Here is a 20,111-nt window from a genome sequence, read left to right on the forward strand (position 1 = left end):
AAGGGGGCAATTGCCCAAAGAGATGCCAATCAGAATTAAGGCTAGTTTCACACCTATGCAGGTTGTGTTTTACTCATTTCTGCATTGCATTTTGCATTGCGTTTTTGCACCTGTGTTTTTGCTGCATTTTTATGGTTGATACATAGATACTTCTATTTTATGGGAAAATTGTCCCTGAAGATAGAAAAATGTTTTCACTATCCTTCTAATTACATCTGTTTAGGCAATGACACCTAGGGATTTTTAGCCCCCTTCCATGTGCCTGAATTCCAGCCATTTGGCCCATCAGAATGATGAACTCCCCTCCAAAAGGAATGTGTTGGGTAATAGGAAAGTGTTGGAGGAGGAAGTGGATGGACAAACTTCAAAACTAATGGGAAGTGCCAATGATTTTCTCAATCAGAATAGCCCAGCATTGGGGCAGAGCAGCAGGGGCTTAAAAGCTACTGCAGGCAAGTCTAAACATCTCTACCCCTCAACATCAAAGTCAGTGTAAGGGAATTTGTTAGAACAGAAATATCAAAGTTGCAATTGCTGACTCTACGTTGCATGTTCCGGGGCTTGCAGTTCCTACTTTTCTAACAGATTCTGTTTAACCACTAGCCTACAGGGCACTTATACTCCCTTCCTGCCCAGGCCAATTTCCAGCTTTCAGCGCTGTCACACTTTGAATGACTATTGCGCGGTCATGCAACACTGTACCCATATGACATTTTTATCATTTTTTTGTGACAGATGGAGCTTTCTTTTGGTGGTATTTAATCACCTCTGGGTTTTTTATTTTTTCTTAAACAAACCAAAAACCACTGAAAATTTTGAAAAAAAAATGTTTTTTCTTAGTTTTTCTTATAAAATGTTGTAAATAAGTGATTTTTCTCCTTCACTCATGTGTGCTAATGAGGCTGCAGTAATGGTCACTGATAGGCTGCACTGATGGACACTGATAGGTTGACACTGATGAGGAGGCACTGGTAAGTGGCACTGATGGGCATTGACAGGCATCACTGATGGGCACTGAAAGGCAGCACTGATATATGTCACTGATAGGCAGCACTGATAGGTGGCACTGACTGGCACTGTTAGGTGGCACTGATAGGGGGCACTGATAGGCAGCACTGATGTACACTGATAGGCGGCACTAACTGGCAGTGATAGGTGGCACTGATTGGCAGCACTGATAGGTTGCACTGATTGGCATTGATAGGTGGCACTGACTGGCACTGATGGGTGACACTGAATGGTAGCTCAGATGGGCACTGATATGTGGCATTGATGTGCACTGGTAGGCGCTGATATTTGGCATTGATGTGGCACTGATGGACACTGGCAGGTGGCATGGATAAGCACTGAGAGCTGGCACTGATGGACACTGACAGGTGGCACTGCTGGGGCTACACTGATCATCAGGGCACACTGATCATCAGTGCCCTGATGATCAGTGTACATGTCCCTCCCAAGGAATGCCGATTACCGGCTCTGCTCTCCTCACGAGCTGTCAGTGTGACAGCTTGTGAGGATAGAAATGCCGATAACCGGCATTTCCCTGTTTACATGCGATCAGCTGTGTTTGGACACAGCTGATCACATGACCGAGCAGACATCTTCAGCTCTTTCCGTGGATCGGTGATCCGCTGTGTCCGAGGGACACAGCGCACCGCCGATCGCCGCACTGCATGCTCCAGAGCCACGCATGCGCGTTAAGAATGGGAGGACGTCATATGATGTCCCCCCAGAATGAGAGAACCGCCTTGCGTCCGTCATTGGACTATATGGCGGGCGGGAGGCGGTTAAATGTGTTTTTTCGTTAAAAATATTATTTATAAAATCACACATTTCAAAATTATTCATGTGTTCTTGTAAATGGATTTTCTGTTGTCCATGTTTAATTACTCACGTCTCAAAGTACAGAATACCTATGTAGTAGAAAAAAGGGATCTTTTCAATGACCATATTTGACAAATGTCTTCTTTGTGCGGTGTTTCCGTTCTCAGACCAGCAACGGATCACCATCCATCATATGTGGAATAGTTAGGACACATTTTCTTACCATGACAATATTTCCTCTCATACTTAACCTACTATGTATTCTCAATGAAATCATCTAAGCAGAAAGGCATAAAGATGAATGTAACTGAACAAGGGAGTCTTTGTGTTTGTGATGTTCCAGAGGAGGAAGCGTGGATTATTAAATCTGGAAGGTCACATCCAAAAGCGCCTATTAAAAATCTCTGAAATGCCAGAGGCAACTTGTAAAATCTCATTTTAAGTAATATTTTACATGTTTTGAGATGACCCTTTTCTACCCACAGCTCTTAACATCAGAGCTGTCCCTTCTTAACTTCGTCATAATAAATACTCTGGGAAACATGTTTAAGTTAGTACAAGGAGCAATGATTTGCCTAAAAGGTACCCATATTTAACATGCCTGTACATGCCTTTTTTGCAGATTTACATAGTACAAATTGCATCATAAACTATACATAATATAATCCTAGGTGATCATAGTTCGACGCAGTTGAATTGGCCTAATTGGAAATGTTTTGTTGGTAATGCAAAGTGTGGTCACCGACTCAAGATCCACAAACTACACTGTTAACCTTTAGAAACCATCTTTCTGGGACACTTTGTTTGAATGTGCTATTGTGAAGTCCTCAGAATCTTTTGCAGATGGTGAATTCTTGGATATGTACTGGGGAGCACATAGCAGAAAAGTTAATTTCACTTACAAGTATTTTTGAAATATTTATTGGTTTAGACCTTCAAATACCGCTAACATGTTTCAGAGGAAAAGCTTCCCCTCCTTCAGGGCTAGAGCAGTCAATTTTATTAGAATCACTATGAAATGCACTAAAGGACCTATGTTAAAGGCATAGTTCACTTTTATCAAAAAACAACCTATGCATTTAATAAATGTCTGTAGGTAAAACAAGCTGTGCAGCTTTGAACAAAGATGAATAAAGCCCTTGCTATAGATGTAAGCCATTTACGTATCTCATGAAGCCTGACTGAAAAACTTCTAGGACAATGCTAAGGAGGTCACTGAGAACGTTTTAGTGATTACCTTCATCAGCACAAAAGCTAACTCTTTCTCTGATTCAAATCCCCTCGCATCCACTTTCCCTCCCCTGATGCATTAGCTCTGGGCTTAGCATTTGAAAGCTCACTCCTGTGATGATGAAGGTGAGCCTTAACAGCTAAGCATCTCTTTGCAGTGTTCTTAGCAACATCTTAGAAGTATTCCAGTTAGGCTTCAAAAGGTCCATAAATGACCTACACCTATAGCAAGGACATTATTTAAATTTGCATAACAATATAGTGTAGCGCAACAAACTAATATCTCATATAAAATAAATCACTAAACAATAATTAAAGTCCCATAAAAAAGTCTCCTCTAACACCACTGTGCAATGTATAAAATAAATCTTCCCTCTTCTTCATTGCCAACCGTGCCACCACCATTAGGTGAAAAACCTGCTCACCTCACTTTATGACCTCATCAATAGGTCATTATGCGCTCAACATATGGACATACTTGTGTACACCTTTTGTGGTCTTCCTCCAGCTCCTCTGCCGGTACTGCCACAGTATACACTCCTCCAGCTGACACTCTCATATAATATGTAGAATTATCTATTTATAAAACTATGTATTCGCACCCAGATTAAAAACATCTACAAGATGTAAGAAAAAAGCCAGCATTTAATGTATATTTTATTACATGGCTCACCACCCCGATCTCCCGGATGGTCATCAATTCAAAATGTCTAGGGCTCAGCTCCTTCCAACCACACCTATAGGTGGAAAGCTGACCCCTAGACGTTTTGAATCCAGCTTAATTATCTCCTAGCTGTGGTAATAAAATATTCAGATGAATAGCAATGCATAGATAACAAAGGAAACATTTCCATCAGTGATGATGGAAGAACCAAGGAAAGTCACAATGTTGCTGGACTACAGCCAAACAAAATATATGTATCTTAGTAAACCACATATGGCTCTTAATATTCTGTATATATGTGTGTGCGTGTGTGCGTGTGTGTGTATGTATCTGGTGGTGCTGTTTTGAGCATCACCTCCCTGTAGTTTTTTCTTGACCAAGGAAAATGACAGTTAACCTATACAACATTCTTGACCACATTAGTGAACAACTGAAGTTGTTTTTCAGTTGCGAAGGAGTTTATGTGGATTCTTTAAAAACACAAGGAGCAGGCTCTCTGCATGTGATACCAGCTGGAATTATCAGCAGGACAGATAAGCAATATGTAATGACAAGTGTTTGAATTTTGCTATTCGACCTTTCCAAGTTAGGCTTCATTAGACTGAAAACAATGCTGGGTACGCCAATGCTGTCAACAGGCAAATAAGAAAATAAGGCTGTTACATTGGTACTCCACTGGGCTTAGGAGATATAAGTTGTGAACACAACTAGCAAATGTGTGATTGTTTGAGTACCTCATAGATTTGGGAGGGTAATAAAATCCGAGCTATACTAAATGAGGAAATCACATTTAATTTATCCAGGGTTATTATATCATGTACTGTCTGCTCTCATGTTGTAAAGTGCTGCGTAAATTGTTGCCACTATATAAATCTTGAATAATAATAATAATAATAATGGGTTCTTGCTGTTCATATATCTTGCAATTCTAATTAATGCAAAAAAAAAACAATCTAAATTTAAGTATTTTTAAGAGAAGACTTAAAGGCTGCCCAAAAAAAGGTTTGATGTTGGACAAAGTTAGAATTCCTACGCACACTGAGTGTGGGAAGATTGGTAATCTGCCACTTGGACACAAAAGCAGGCAACTCCTGACACCTTTTTGGGTTTTATTCCATAGGATACTCAACTTTGCAAACCCTGTAATATGAACTACAAATTAAAGAAATGTATTATCCCATGTATTCACATGTATGAAATGTTATGTTCATTTGTAAAATAGCCATACAACTATTTGCATATAGATACTCCATACATAGCTCTGGTGGATGTTTTAAAGAATACACCATAACTGTTTGCAAGTAAAATGAATAGCAGACATGGTCAATAAACACCCAATAAAAACAACCATTAAAGCTGTTTCATAGCCTTTGCATGAAAGTATAGATGATATTTCAATTTTATTTTGTGCCAGACTAAAACATGATTAGCTTAGGACAATGCACAAAAGAGTTTAAAATGTAATACAAGTCATGGGAAGTTCCTTTATTGTCTCCTTAAAGTCCAACTATTACATATGAAATTACATTGTACACAGTCTGTCACTGTCATTAACACAGCAGTTTTTGTATATTTGAGTTCCACTGTAATAGTTTTATTATCTGTTGATCCTGCCAGTAGATTTGCTATTCTTCCATTTCCTATAACAGGGTCTCTCTGTTGACAGGATAGTCTTAGACATATATTTTTTAAAACATATTTTGTAGAGAAAAGGTTATCAATAAACATGAGTTCAAATAGAAAAGGATCTGGTCAAGCTCTCATTACAGCAACTGTTTAGGCCTTCAAAGATATCAAGAAAGTTAAGGCCATTAATTGTGAACAGATAAATATGTCATTGTATTAAGGCCTAAAAAGAAAAGGTTGGCATTGGAGACATGGTGAACTGACTTGATAATGTCTAAGTAGTAAAAAAAGAATGGGAGAACTATAACCTTCAGGACAGAAAACAGAGAAAAGGTGAAAATAGTATTAGATTGAGAGTCCATAGCTGAGACTGAATAAAAGTATCTATATGTCCATCAGGGAGACAAGAGGAGAGGGGGATCCAGAAAGGTTTGAGAAGCTTGGAGTCCCTAGATTGGGACTATAGATACTGTATGTTTCCACAAGAGGTATATCAAGTTGATGTATCTTCTATAATTTTGTCAATGAGCCATTGAGGGAACGGATAAAGAGTCTGTTCCTGCTCTTGAATGGAGACATTTAGAAGTTTTTTTAAATGGACTCTGAATGCACTAGTTTTTGTTTGGTTAACCACTTGCCCTCCAGAGGATTTACCCCCCTTCCTGACCAGGCCATTTTTTGTAATACAGCACTGCGTTACTTTAACTGACAATTGTGCAGTTATGCAGCGCTGTACATAAATTAAATTTATGTTATTTTTTCCCCACAAATAGAGCTTTTTTTCAGTGGTATTATTTGTGTTTTTTATTTTTTGCGCTATAGTAAAAAAAAAACATCAATTTTTAAAAAAAAACAATATTTTTGACTTTTTGCTATAAAACATATCCAATAAAAAATTATTAAAAATAAAAAAATTTTCCTGAATTTAGGCCAAAATGTATTCTGCTACGTGTCTTTTCTAAAAACAAAATCCCAATACATGTAAATTAATTGATTTGCATGAAAGTTATAGCATCTACAAATGGCGGTATATATATTGGAATTTTTTTTTTATACTAGTAATCAGCGACTTATAGCGGGACTGCTGGACTGCTGTGAGCAATCTGACGCTGGGTGGGAACTGACTAACGGCCACTGACAATTCCAATGACACTAATACAGTGATCAGTGCTAATAACAAGCACTTACACTGCACTAAGACACTGGGCAGGAAGGGGTTAACATCTGGGCTGATCAAAGGGTTAACTGTGTGTTGTGTTTACTCTTTGTGCTGTGTGCTGTTTTACTAGGGAGACATGCTGCTTTCTCTCTCTCTGCTGTGCAGAGAGAGAGAGAAAGCAGCATGTCCATGCTGAGAGGAAATAGATCTGTGTTGTTTATACACAGATCTCTCCCCTCTCAGCTTTAGCGGCGATCACCGAGTGCCGGACGAGAATCACAGGCTGGGGACCCAGTGATTGACATTCTCTGCAACCCCTTACCCAGAACTGCAAAATCTCGTATATTTATGTGGTTTTGCGCAGAGCGGCCACCCAGTAGCAGTATATCTGCTATAGGGTGGTAGGTAAGTGATTGTTTAAGCTGGCTATTAAAATATGGTACCTTTCAGTGTACTTCAATTTTTTTTAACTTTAACTACCACATTGCTGGACAACTTGACCTGTTACAAAAAGTGAAAACATAGTAGATCTACTGGCAGAATCAACGCTTAATAAACTTTGTTAAATGGGGAGGTCAGAAAAACAAAAACTGCCAGTGATTTAAAATGAGCTTCTCGTGATGTTACACAGCCACCTGGTAATAGGCTCAATGCATAAATCTTTACACAAGAACAAGAAGTAAGGCCTCCTTCACACCATGTGCAGACATGTCAGTTTTTCTGCACACCTTCTGCAAGGGCACAAAGAAAACAATTGTTCTCTATGTGTCCTGTTCACACCGCAAGTATCATCTGCAGATTTTTTCTGTGCAGAAATCTGCATCGGGTATGCAGTTTTCTGCACAGAAAACAGTGCCGTGACATCAACAGTGTGGTGTGAACAGGGCAGATGATGTCTAACTGTGCATAAGAAAAACGCACATAAAAACTGATGTCAACATGCATAAAAACTCACTGAAATGTGCATGAAAACTGATGTTAGCCTAGGTTCACACTTGGGCTTTTTCAGTGTGTTTACCAGTTTGCAGGAATGCACTACAGTCCATTTAACATGATTTCCTATGGATCTAGTTCACATCTGTGTGTTTTAAACCAGTGCATTTTTTAGAAAGGGTCAGGGACTTTTTTCCTGCATCAGAAAGCTTTTTTGTGCAATTGATTTCAATAGAACTGCACAAAAAATGCAAGTGTTGAGGTTTTTATGCATTTTGCATTTTTGGGGTTTTTTTCACTAACAGGAAAGTATGATAGTTCTGCTCATGTAGTACAACTTTGATGTGACTTTACACTCTCTGGCACTCAAGTAGCATTAAAGTAGCATCAAAGTTGCACCCATCCAAAGTCATATGAAAGTGGCATTGAAGTCAATACTTTCCTATTGGCAAAAAAAAAAGTAAAATGCATAAAAATGTGGCAAAAACGTGTGTTCAAAAAATCAAAATGCGCCAGAATTAAATCGCAACATGCAGAGGTGCAACCCTAGCCTAAATTGGAGCTAAAGGCTTTTTTCTATTGCTATCAGGTATGCTTTTATTGCAGAAGAGTCTATAGGGTCTATTATTCAATGTTTTCACCGAAGATTCACACAACTTTTACCCGAGAGTGACACATTTAAAATTGAAGCTTTTTGTGAAAATTGTGTGAATCGTGGGTAAATCTATGTATCTTGGGTAAAAACATTGATGAATAAAACTCTGAATGTCTCCTAAGCTCCTTTCTGCCTGCCAAAAATAATCTTTGGATTTTACACAATGAGCACGGCATATGCAGCTCATTGTCCAATCCTGCAATGCCATAGGTGCAGAGACTATGTAACTCCTTTGCAAATTACCTAGGTATGTCATCCCAGACGGACCAATCAAGATAGCCAAAGGTGCCAAACCTGGAAAAGTCCCTGAGAGGTCATTGGTGGCAGTCGTGTGTCCATTTCACTACAGGGTCAAAACCAAAGTAAGCCCATGCTGTAAAAGAAGATGCTATATACCTCCTGTACAGCTGTTTTCTGGCCGATACAGGTATCTGACATTACTGGGTGTGTCAAATGCCTCCTTGCCCATGGCGCATTGTGGTTCCTCCCTCTGGATTCCACATCCTGTAGTGAGGGAGCGGGTATTTGATATACCTGAAAGCAGAGGCATAAATAGAACCTTTAAGTCCCTGGTGCAATAAACCATGAAGGACCCCCTGGTCTCTGGTCCTGGATCCCCTTCCCTCTGAGCCCGGGGCCCTTCCCACTGATCCTGGGGTCCTTTATTCCCATCGCGGGGCCCTTTCCCATGTTCTGCAGCAGGCCCCATATATGCCGTCTTGGGTAGTGTTGACACTTTTTCTTCAAGCCAAACCTGAACACTTTAGCGGCGCACTGCCGATTTTCTTCTGTAGTATACACTATAGATATATTTTGTGATTAAATAACCTTTCTAATCATATATATTTATTCACAAGAGTCCCCCCTTACATCAAAGTCCTCAGAGTTCCCCTTTTAAATCTGAATACACCGTATTCCCCTTCCTACATCTGAATCTGTAGAGTTCTCTTCACATCTGAACTTGCAGCATTCCTCTTTACACCTGAACTCGCTGAGTTCCCAATTACATCTGAACTTACAGCGTTCCCCTTTACATCTGAACTCACAGAGTTACTCTACATCTGAACTCGCAGAGTTCCCCTTTCATCTGAACTCGCAGAATTCCCCTTTTAAATCTGCATTCACAGAGTTCCACTTTACATCTGAACTTGCAGAGTTCTCCTTTAAATCTGAATTTGCAGAGTTTCCCTTACTCTGTAAGTGGGGACTCTGCACACTCTGATGTATGGGAGAACACTGGGGACACTGATTTAACAGACTGGTGTAAAGGATAACTTTGATATAAGGGGGTCTCTCGTAACCAGATCCCACACTTACATCATAGTTCCCAGCAATCCCCTTTAGTCAGGGTTTCCAGAGCCCCCCTTACATCAGAGACTGCAGAATTTCACTGTAAGGGGGAGCTCTGTGGACTGTAACGTAAAGGGGAACTCTGATGTAAGGGGTGCTCTGGGAACCCTGATTTAAAGGGGGGGGTTCTGATGTAAAGGGAAACTCTGCTCACCAAAGCCCCCTTTACATCTGCGTCCACAGAGCACCTTTTATATCTGAGTCCCCTTTTACATTAGAGTCCACAGAGTTCTCTCTTACATTAGTGCACTCATAGGCAGGAGAGAAGGGAGGGGACACTTCAAAAACAATGGATGATGAGTTATCTAACCCAAGGAGGAAGGCTCAGGCAGGCTGCATATATCCTCCACCATGCAGTTGCTGGGCTTTCCCGCCCACTTATCTCCTTAGTAAGGCATAGTGCTGCCGGGAATAGGAGTGTGGGCAGAGCCGTGGGCACACACACAGGAGGACAGGAGCTGGAGGAAGAGGAGCTCATTCATGCAGAGGGGGGAGAGGGGGAAGGCTGTCAGTGCTGGGTCTGAAAAGTGCAAGAGAGAGTGTAATAGACACTCTTTGCTCACAACTGGAGCCAGCCAGCCAACAGTCCGTGCTCTTGGGCCCCTCACAGTGGCAGAACACAAGGGCCTGGTCCCAAGTGCAACCTTTGCAACCTTGGTAGTTCCACCACTGCCTGGAAGTGTCAAATACCTGTAGTAGTCAGAGAACAGCAAACCACCACAGTTTTAACACACAGGCCTCTGGAATGGTATACATCTTCTTTTAAAGCATGGCCTTACTTTTATTTTGACCCATGTAGTGACATAGTCACTTTAATATATTTGCTGCTGGTTTTTATTTTGGTGCATAACCATGGTCCAATAACATCATAAGCAGTTTGTTGGGTTTTTTTTTTTTAAATACCTGGGTGAGATGACTGCACAGTACATAGTAGCACTTTGTTTCTCACATGCTATCAAAATGGTATTTGCGTATTTTGCAAAATGATACTTGTGTAGCAGCAGAATAGCTCATTAATCCCTTAGGTGTGCACTGTTACATCTTTCTCTTTCTTTTACACAGGACTGCCAAAGAAATACAACAGGCAAGCACTGTGAGAGATGTCCAACTGGTTACATGGCTGATGTAGTCCAGGGAGTATTGAAATCCTGTCTGCAATGTCCCTGCCCGCTGCAGTTTAGTTCTAACAAGTACGTTGCTTTCAATCCTGTGATAAAACACATAAATAAAAAAAGGCACAGAAAAGATCTCCATCTATACTTTGTCCTGAAGAAGGTTTACATTTGGAATTGGAGAAGTTAAAATATTCAGTGGTATAGGGTTGTGCTAGATAATGTTTTGCATACCTAAAAGAGAACTGTAGTCTAAATATAAATGCCTATTAATTGTATCTGATTCATGTACTTATAAATCATATTTGGCAGACAATTTCTTCCAGAACAGTTTTCAGCATGATATATGACCATGGTATTTCTGTCAGTGTTTTGTGTGTTAACTAGGTTTTGCTGTGGCTTCTGATCAGCAGCGGTTCGGCTAATTTAAAGTATATCCAAAGCAAAAACTTTTTTTCCAATTTGGATTGAATAGGGTTGAGTAGGGTAGTGTTAAAATTGCAGTTAGATTTTTATTTTTTGCCATCTGTGTTTTTTTTTAATGGAGATATCTCTTCACCCCCTATCCTGTAGATTCAACAGGACAAGAGGAGATATTTTTCCAATAAAAGGGAAATGCCCTCCTAGACCAGTGTCTTGGGAACAAGTGTCCCCAGATTTCTCCTGTATCCCTGTTCTGGTGGCAACTAAGAATTATAGATTCACCTCCACTTTCATTCCCCATTACATTGGAATCATGCCAATTGAAGAATGAATATCCGTAATGGTGACACAGACAGCAATAAGGAAAACTTACAGTGATTCTAACCTCTCACTACTGTATCCAAATCTAAACAAAAGGTTTGGTGTTTAGTTATACATTAAACTTATAACTGAGTTGGACTCCTGCACAAGCCTACCCTTCCAAATGTATGCAGCTTCTTTTAGAATGAGGGCTATACAGTAGTTTTTTCTCAACCTTTTTTCAGTCATGACACCCTTTAAAATTATGCACAATTTTGAGGCACCCCTAAAAGTTGTACATATCTCAGCAACATACACACACATAGGACACCCAACATTAGAGATGATTTATTCTTGCAAAGCAAATATACACTGGTAATGACTAGCATTCCAGCATTTGTTCTCCCTCATTTTCTCTCCACCAAACAGCTAATGTCAGCCCACAGAAGGGCAGAGGTCAGACAAGGATGCCAGTCAAGTGCCAGGCATCCTTCTTATCAACAGATGACTTCAGCAGTTGTTAGGATCCTGGCGGCAGGCCCAATTGGCATCCAAGATTGTAATGTTGCACAATGAAATCCTATAGCCTATAGCCAAAAATGCAGGCTCAATCCATCCACTGTCATGTACACAATTTTTGGGTAATTTAGGGCAATGTTTAGGCATTTTGTCAAGGCACCCCTGAAAGAACTCAGAAGGCAACCCAGGATGCCTAGGCACTCTGGTTGAAAAAGGCTGCTATACAGGATGTCAATTGTATTTAACTCGGGTTCTTACATTTTCAGAGTATGCATTATGTTAATAAATCAAATCACAAGCTCAGGTATGTTTCTAAGAAACCCTCTTGACAAAAATCGTTCAGGTTGTTATAGGGCTTACTAGAGAACAGTTACACTGTTTTTAAATATTTGGTCTACTTCTGCCAGTGGGCTGCTTGTTCGCTACTTAATGCCCAACTCCAGGCAAAACTGTTTTCTTAGTTTTGATTAGAGTTGGGAAGAGTCAGAACTTATTTTGTTATTGTTATCTGGGATTTCTCTTGACTTTTTATTCCTGAAACATCAGGACCAGAAATAAATGTTAATGATGTCACCAGAGCAGGAATACACAAGCTATAGTAAAAACCTGATGGAGATCTAATCCTTTTCCACTTTTCCCCTCTACTTATAATAATAATTGCATTTACTACTTTCATCCATATTATTCAAGCCAAACGGAAGCTTCTGGCTGCATAACCAATTTATTTATTTAAGTGTAGGTGTTTTGTATTGTAAAAGTTGCCCTGTATTGACAGCACATTGGAGAACCAAACCACAGCTTTCACACAGAACACAGCGGTCTGACACTGCCCCTGCATGGTGCAATAAAAAGTCTGATTGTTGTTGGGGAAAGAATAACGTCATCAACGTTCATACTCTTTGAGCAGCATTGTTGATTGGAGAGCTCTGCTGGGTGGTCATAAGCTGCAATTTATTTTTTCTTGTTGTTTGTGTCCCTACTAGGAAGATTCTGTCCTAGTGTCACGGTGTCACAGGAACTGAGTCATGGGAAATCTGTCCAATGGAGGCAGAGACAACAACAAAAACAATTTTATTTAGTAGAGTGGGGAAAGATTAGAACATGTGTCAAGTTGTTTTTGCTCCATGAGACTTCTTCTCCCAGTGACACCTATACTCCTTATTCTTTGTCTTGGTTTCACAGGGATGTAAAGTAAGACATAATTTACTAAATACCATCACTAACAGCAATAAAAACCCAACAGAGTTTCTAGCCCTTCCCCACTAAACTCCAAACTGAAAAAAAGATTTGGTTAGATTTGGGCTTTAGCAATCTAAGCAAGCAAAGGAGAAATCTTTGTAAATCTTTTACAACAGTTTTACTAAATGTTTTTCAGAATCTGATGAAAATATGAATTTAGATTGTTCCTTCCATCAAGTACTTAAGAGTTTATCTTTCCTCTAGGGGAGACAAGAGTACACATGATCTCATCACAGCTCTTATGGGAACAGTTACTTTCTGTTTTGTTCCCATGAACACAGTCCTTATTATCTTGTACTAGAAGGAAGCATATGTAACAATTTCTCTTTATTACACCAGATGTCTCATCTCTTAATACAACTTCAGAAAAGTTCTCAAAATAGATGTGCCTGATTACTGTAACGTAGAGACTGTTTATAAAAACTCCAGCCCGCATTACTTCAGATTTGAAGATAGTCCCTTGGTAGTGGATGAACGTTAATTTCCAGTAAAATTATAGATCGGTACAGGAGCAAATATAGAACAGGAAGTTCATACAATAGAAGGACAACAAGATAATAGGAGGATATCCATTTATGACATAGCTATAAAATAGTACAGAGAACCCATCCTAGTTTATAAGGATTTAATTGTGCTATGTTTGCCTGCGAGGGCCCTCAGCCCTCTCTTTTTTTTTTTGCTCATCAATTTCTCTTTGTGAAACAGCAATTTCTGGATCAATTTCCCACCATGACATTCACAAAACAACCACTTTATTTTCTATTACTTTATGACCCCTATGACTGGTTAACATTTCAACAAAGAGAACAAACAGATTTTCTAATTATTATACAGTATGCTAGTACTTAAACTTCCATTGACCACACCTTTAAAAAAAAACAGGACCAGATGCTAGATTACAATAAGTTATAATATGTTGACATCCTAATGGTTTTTTGTGTCCTTGACTTTGACTTTTGCTTGGAGACCCCACATGTGTACAGACATTTGATGATCTCTTGTCACAGCATTAGACATTTTGTGCAGCACTGGTATACCTTGCAGGGGAGGTCCAACCTTATTCTCTACTGCAGATATGGAGCTCAACTGAGTCTTTTAGCCATTGTATACATAGTACATACTCCACTCTATTAAAAGCACTTGTTTGTTTGTTGATTACAATAGACTATTATTCTTTTCCAACAGCTTTGCCCTTACTTGTGTTATGAAGAAAGGTTTTGTGCGTTGTATTTGTAGGGAAAATTTTGCTGGACCTAAATGTGAAAGGTAAGGACCTTGTGAAAAGACTGAAAGTTCTTTATTCATCACCTTTCAATATATACAGAACATTGTTTATAAATATATGTATATACTGAGTAATATATATGTGTTCTTACTCCTGGTCACACTGACTCCAGCCCTACCTGTCCTTTAGCCTAAAATCTGTACACTCACCTAATCAGATCAAATAAATTTGATTTCTTCTAGCACCACAATGTGCACTGAATTCACTCAGAAGTATGGCTATAATATTAATTCTGAATTCCAGGCACACAGCTAAATACACAGATGAAATAAATACCTGGGAACTGTTTTACCCACCAATGGATTTGTATTTGTGTCCATCCCTCCCCACAATTTGACGGAACTGTGAAACAAGCCCAATTATCTGTCACGCTGCTCTCTCTTGTGCACTGCAGAACACTAAATTGGTTCCTTGTGATGCATCTCTCCCTCTGGCTGGACTCTGCTGTACAGACTATACAATAGAATGCAAAAGGCTAATACCAAGTCATGCACTACAAGTACTGCACGACTTGCATTTAGAGTATATCTAAAGCCTATTTTTTTTTTGTACGGAGTAGGAGATGGATAAAACGTAGGTGTTTTTTTCCTGTGTATGTCCTATTGGGGAGATTTCCCTTCACTTACAGTTCTATAAATACAACAGGAAGTAAGGAAATGCTTTCCAAAGTGACGGACATCCCCTCCAAGATGGTTGCAACCAGAACAGGCATCCCCATTCAAAGATTTCCCCTTATTATGAGCCACCCTGTTCCTTAACTGTGGTCGCATCCAACATTCCACGCCACGTACACATGGATTCTGCTACTCCAGACCACCTACATTCAGGGAGCTGGGAAGTCAAACCTTCTGCTATTCCTGCGTATGAATTCATCACATGCACCCTCTAGACTTTCCCTACACAAACACCACACTGTCTCAATGGGAATGGAATCTCCCATTCCCTGTGCGCCACAGTGCTCACCCGAGACAGAGGTCTTGCTTCTTAATGCGGCTTGGCCAGAAAAAGGTGCAGTTTGTTGCCAGTGCAACCTGACGCCAAGCATCAAGTGGCCTGGCAGCAGGATCTCGCCCCAACCCAAGTTTTAACTATCTGAGCATGTCCAGCAGCAGACACACTCCTACACCCTCCACTGACTTGCTGCCCGTGTGGACCTGAAGCCATAGCTGGTTGCACAGGGCTTGTTTCTTGTCATACCCTGGATTGCTGGCCTGTGACTTTTGGTTTGCCTTGTTTCCACCCTACTGTCCAGCTGCTTTTCCAGTGCTGTGATCCAGGTTGCTACCACTGAACGTATTCCATTTCACTGCATCATATTTCCATCCTGTGATCCTGCTGATATCACACTAATGCCCTGCACCTTCCAGGACTACTCCCTGCTCTACCTCATTGCATCTGTGTACCCTGCAGAGTCACCCTCCACCTATTATATTAATAAATTATCTGCTTGTTGAACCCCTTAATAAAGAACTGACGGTCCTGAACAGCTATTAGCCTTCATGTGTGCTCTGTTCTGCCCACCCTTCCATCACACCCCTTTATTCTTGTTCTGGTGACAATACAAAACTTAATTTCCTCCATCACTTTCAATGTCACTGACAATGTTTGTGTATTCTGAATTAAGGAAAATAAAGAGGTTCGATGTATAGAATTATTGTTTTTTAATTATTCGTCTTGCAGCTCTGTAATTCACACTTTGCTTATATTCACACAGGTTTTTAAAGAAAACCTTTAAAAATGGTTGCGAAATGCCTATAGCATTTGGATGCATTTAGGAGGCATTTGTAAACCATTATCTGTTTCAGGAAACATTGTTAAAAAGGATTTTTTAAAAGAAAAATCAAGTGCTTACTGAAAGCCTTACAAGCATCTAAGGAGCGCTTAGGCTATGCTGTTATTAGCTTGAATTGAAGCATTTGTCAAGTTACCATTGCTTGCCAAATGTTGCTGGTGAACTAAAAAAAACAACACAAAGCAAAGCAAACACCTTCTGATTTTCATGTGTGTACTAAGATGGTTCACTTTTACAGAACAGGCAATGGCAAAGCATTTGCAAAGCTTGAATACCATGAAGCCAAAAATTGTTCTTTACTACCATGGGAGCAATGCCTCACAGGGCAGGGCCAGAAGTTAGTGATAAAAGTGGAAATGTATAATCAACCTTTGGCTGATGACCGTATGTATATATATGTGGACTTTAACCTTGTGCTATCACATATATGTACAGCCAGCACCGCTCTACTGTGCTTGGAGTGTGCCCCCAGTGCCCAGTGCCCCCAGCATTGTGACTGAGATGTCACTTTAGTTATCCAATCAGGGAAAGCAAGTTCCTGTTTACTTATTTCACTGCACATGACTGTATAATTGAAGTGAATATTCACACAATGTATGTGAATATTAGCAGCTCATTTAATAAATCACCCTCATTGTTTTGGCATTTTTACAATGAAGGGCGTAACCTGATTTATTGGGTACAATTTTACAATTGTTTATATATACAGTGTATATACAGTATGTTATATTTATTATTATAATAACAAAGTAACAATAGCTACATCATTATTAGTAACATCCTTATTTAGAGAAACAGCCATTTCTTACCTTTTTATATCCTATTTTTATATCCTACAACACATTTCTTATATAAACTGTTCTATGACGAGAAGGAAAAACTTTTATACAGTCAAATGATCTATGCACCTCCTATATTCAGACACATTTATGGGACAATGTTACAGATGCATTACACTTGACTCAATCCACTTTCTATAGCTATTTCCGTATAGCAAACAGCTGGAAAATTTTACAGTAGAAATATCTGTCATGACATATGATGATGCAAGTTTATTGGGACATAAAGCATATGGTTAACATCTCACACTCTAAGATCATTGCTGAATATTTATATTTTGTCCAAAATGTGGGTGTGATCTTTCATTTCATTTCAAAGTATAATACGGATGAATGGACTTTAAGACCTGTTGCAATGGGAGGTGTTCGTTAAAATGGAAACACTTTGCTAACTGATGAACTGACAAAAGCTAACAGACTTTACTGCAAAAAAGGCAGTTTTTCTGTACAGCTGTAGGAAAGGATATTCCTGCTACATTTTCATGTGCAATTCTAAATAATAAATGTTTATAGATTCCAGCAAGAAGCATTTAAATCTAAAAAGTGCATGAATGTTAAATAGTGAATTTTATGTGCAACATTTAAGTAACAATCAGTAAGAATGATCTAAACTGCCAACTAGTAAAAATGTTACTGTAGGCATGCCACACTTTCAACTACATCTATAAACAAGCATGGTTTAGTTTAACATTTTACAAGATGATTTACAAGGTGTCTTCATGAAAATATTTACAGTTTGTTATGGTTATTTCTCTTTTATTTTAGGTGTGCACCAGGTTATTATGGCAACCCACTGCTAATAGGTGGTACATGTCGAAAATGTGACTGCAGTGGAAACTCAGATCCCAACTTGATTTTTGAAGACTGTAATGAAGTCACAGGGCAATGCAACAGTTGTATGCGCAAAACCACAGGATTTCACTGTGAGCGGTGTGCACCCGGGTATTATGGGGATGCTAGAGTGGCTAAAAACTGCACAGGTAATGCTTATAGACTAATTTCTTTAAACTGCTTACTTACATATTTTTAAGCCAGTGCCATGGTCATTAAAGAAGCCCTGTCAATTCCCTTAAAAAAAAGCCAAATATCAAGCCTGACCAATAGAAGAGTTATTATACTCGCCTATCCAATGGCCTGTGTCTCCTAGATTTGTTCAGTAACTTCCAGCACTGCAGCCCCATCAAACTCTTCATTTTGACAATCACTGCTGAGTCCTTCAGTGGTGTCGGAATCAAAGGAGGAACCACATCATGCTGTTGGTTTCAAAACTATCCAACAATGCCGGACGTTTTGAATGCTGCAGAATCTGTCACAGACCGTAGAGTTGGGATAGAGGAAATAAAGCAGCATCGGACTTCCGAGAGATAAGTATACCATCTGTTCTATTGCAGGGACCTGCCATTTGGATTTTCTTAGGGAAGTGCATGAAGCACTTAACATTAACTTGAAACGTTCTTGAAAGCTATATGACAGAAAGCAAATGAAAAATGTAACAAAATAAAATGTTGACTATAAATCAGTAATGTATAATCATTACCACATGTTAACATCTTTATAAAGTAATATGTGTTATTGCATGTAATCATGCAAGTACACATAATAGTATGTGGTCCATACTAGGTATTATAAATCAAAGTTGTATCTTTAAAAAAAAGGTAATAAAAAAGAAGCCATCCAGCCTATATATAGAAAGGAATGTCCACACAAACCTTTTAAAGCAGGGGTCAGCAACCAGTAGATCATGATCTACCAGTAGATCTTGGCCAGGTGACTGGTAGATCTCTGTCTGGGCTTGCTGACATGCCATCCCAGAGCATCAAACAGAGTACAATGCAGAGGAACTACTTGTAAAGTTGGAGCTGTAGTAACGAGCAAGAGTTGCATAAGTTGATGTCTCCTCTGTAGTTCTGCATCTACGCCCTGTCATGGTTGGTGAGTTTAGCACCTGTCAAACATGGCCCATTCAAGTGAATGAGGCCGCTCTGTAATTGACCTGCAACCTTGTGCAGTACAGCAAACAAGGAGTTAAACAGACAGTGTGTTGCTTTCTCACCACCTGCTTTAACCTCTTGGATCCTGCAGAAGCATGCAGTTGCAGAGCACTTGCAGAGTGACCCATTTACTTGAATGGGTCTCGGTTGACAGGCGATAGCACCCACCAAAAGCATGGCGGGTGTTATTCCTGCTGCATCATGTGTACACCTTTGGCTGCTGCCTCAGCAGCTAAAGGGGGTCTGGATTGGGGGACAGTAAAACCATGATTCAGCCTCAGGGTTTCAACCCCAACTTTACATGTGAACAAGCTCATAGGGTGCCAATGCAGATTTACAACTAAGGGCTCATTCACAGGTGCAGTAGGCACTGCTGCTCCTCTGCAAAGCAATCCAAATGCATTGGCGGTGAGGAGGCGATATGTTGCCTCCTCATCACCTGATTTAAACCCATGATTGCCATGCAATGCACGCAATTGTGACAGGGTGGTATGACAATTAGGGATTTAAATCAGGTGTGCGGAGGCAACACTGTGCCAGTGATCTTTGACTTCTCCCATGTTGTTCAGGTAGATCTCCACATCTTTAGGTTGCCTGCCCCTGTTTTAAAGTTTCCGCAGTTTACTGTTGTTCTTCAGAGATGGTAGTGACATGTATCATTACATTGACATACTGAGAGAACTCTTTAGCGCACATTGCCATACATAAGAGCAAACTCTCTGTAGCACTGAGGAGCAGAACGCCAGTACATAATAAATACGCCAACGTTTCTTTATGCTCCTCTCTATGGGAGCACTACAGTGTTGGGACTCCCTGTACATTAGATCTGTAGCATTCAGCTCTATTCAATCCTGGCTCAGTCAATTTTTAAAGCAGGGTGGTGCTTGCAGGGCCACACACAGCTCACTTTTCAACTGATTCAGCAGAAACCAGTCAAAATTCAAGTTATTTATGGTCAGTTTTAGACATTTTATAAGTTTTCGTTTAATTGCTTATTGCTATGACTGCAAAAAGATACATTCAAAAATTTCATTACTGTTTCAGAGTGTCACTGTTCAAAGTGTGGTACAGATGCCTGCAGTGATATCACAGGAAAATGCAACTGTAAACCAGGTGTCACTGGAGTAACCTGTGATCGCTGTCAAGTGAGTATTAGATTCTATTGTTATC

The 20,111-nt window shown here is 39.8% G+C and overlaps 1 protein-coding gene across 1 annotated transcript in view; it reads left to right on the top strand.

Moving 5' to 3' along the window:
• LOC149457556 (laminin subunit alpha-4-like) overlaps positions 1-20,111 on the top strand; it is a 148,210-nt gene that overhangs the window by 42,406 nt on the left and 85,693 nt on the right. Inside the window, exons 3-6 of the mRNA XM_089683540.1 lie at positions 10,504-10,631; positions 14,220-14,300; positions 17,716-17,930; positions 19,986-20,086. Of these exons, the coding sequence (XP_089539666.1) occupies positions 10,504-10,631; positions 14,220-14,300; positions 17,716-17,930; positions 19,986-20,086 (525 nt within the window). The remainder of the gene's footprint in view (positions 1-10,503; positions 10,632-14,219; positions 14,301-17,715; positions 17,931-19,985; positions 20,087-20,111) is intronic.

Source organism: Staurois parvus, unplaced genomic scaffold, assembly GCF_062004578.1.
Source record: "Staurois parvus isolate SC_StPar_1 unplaced genomic scaffold, SC_StPar_1.0 ptg000314l, whole genome shotgun sequence".
NCBI lineage: Eukaryota > Metazoa > Chordata > Amphibia > Anura > Ranidae > Staurois > Staurois parvus.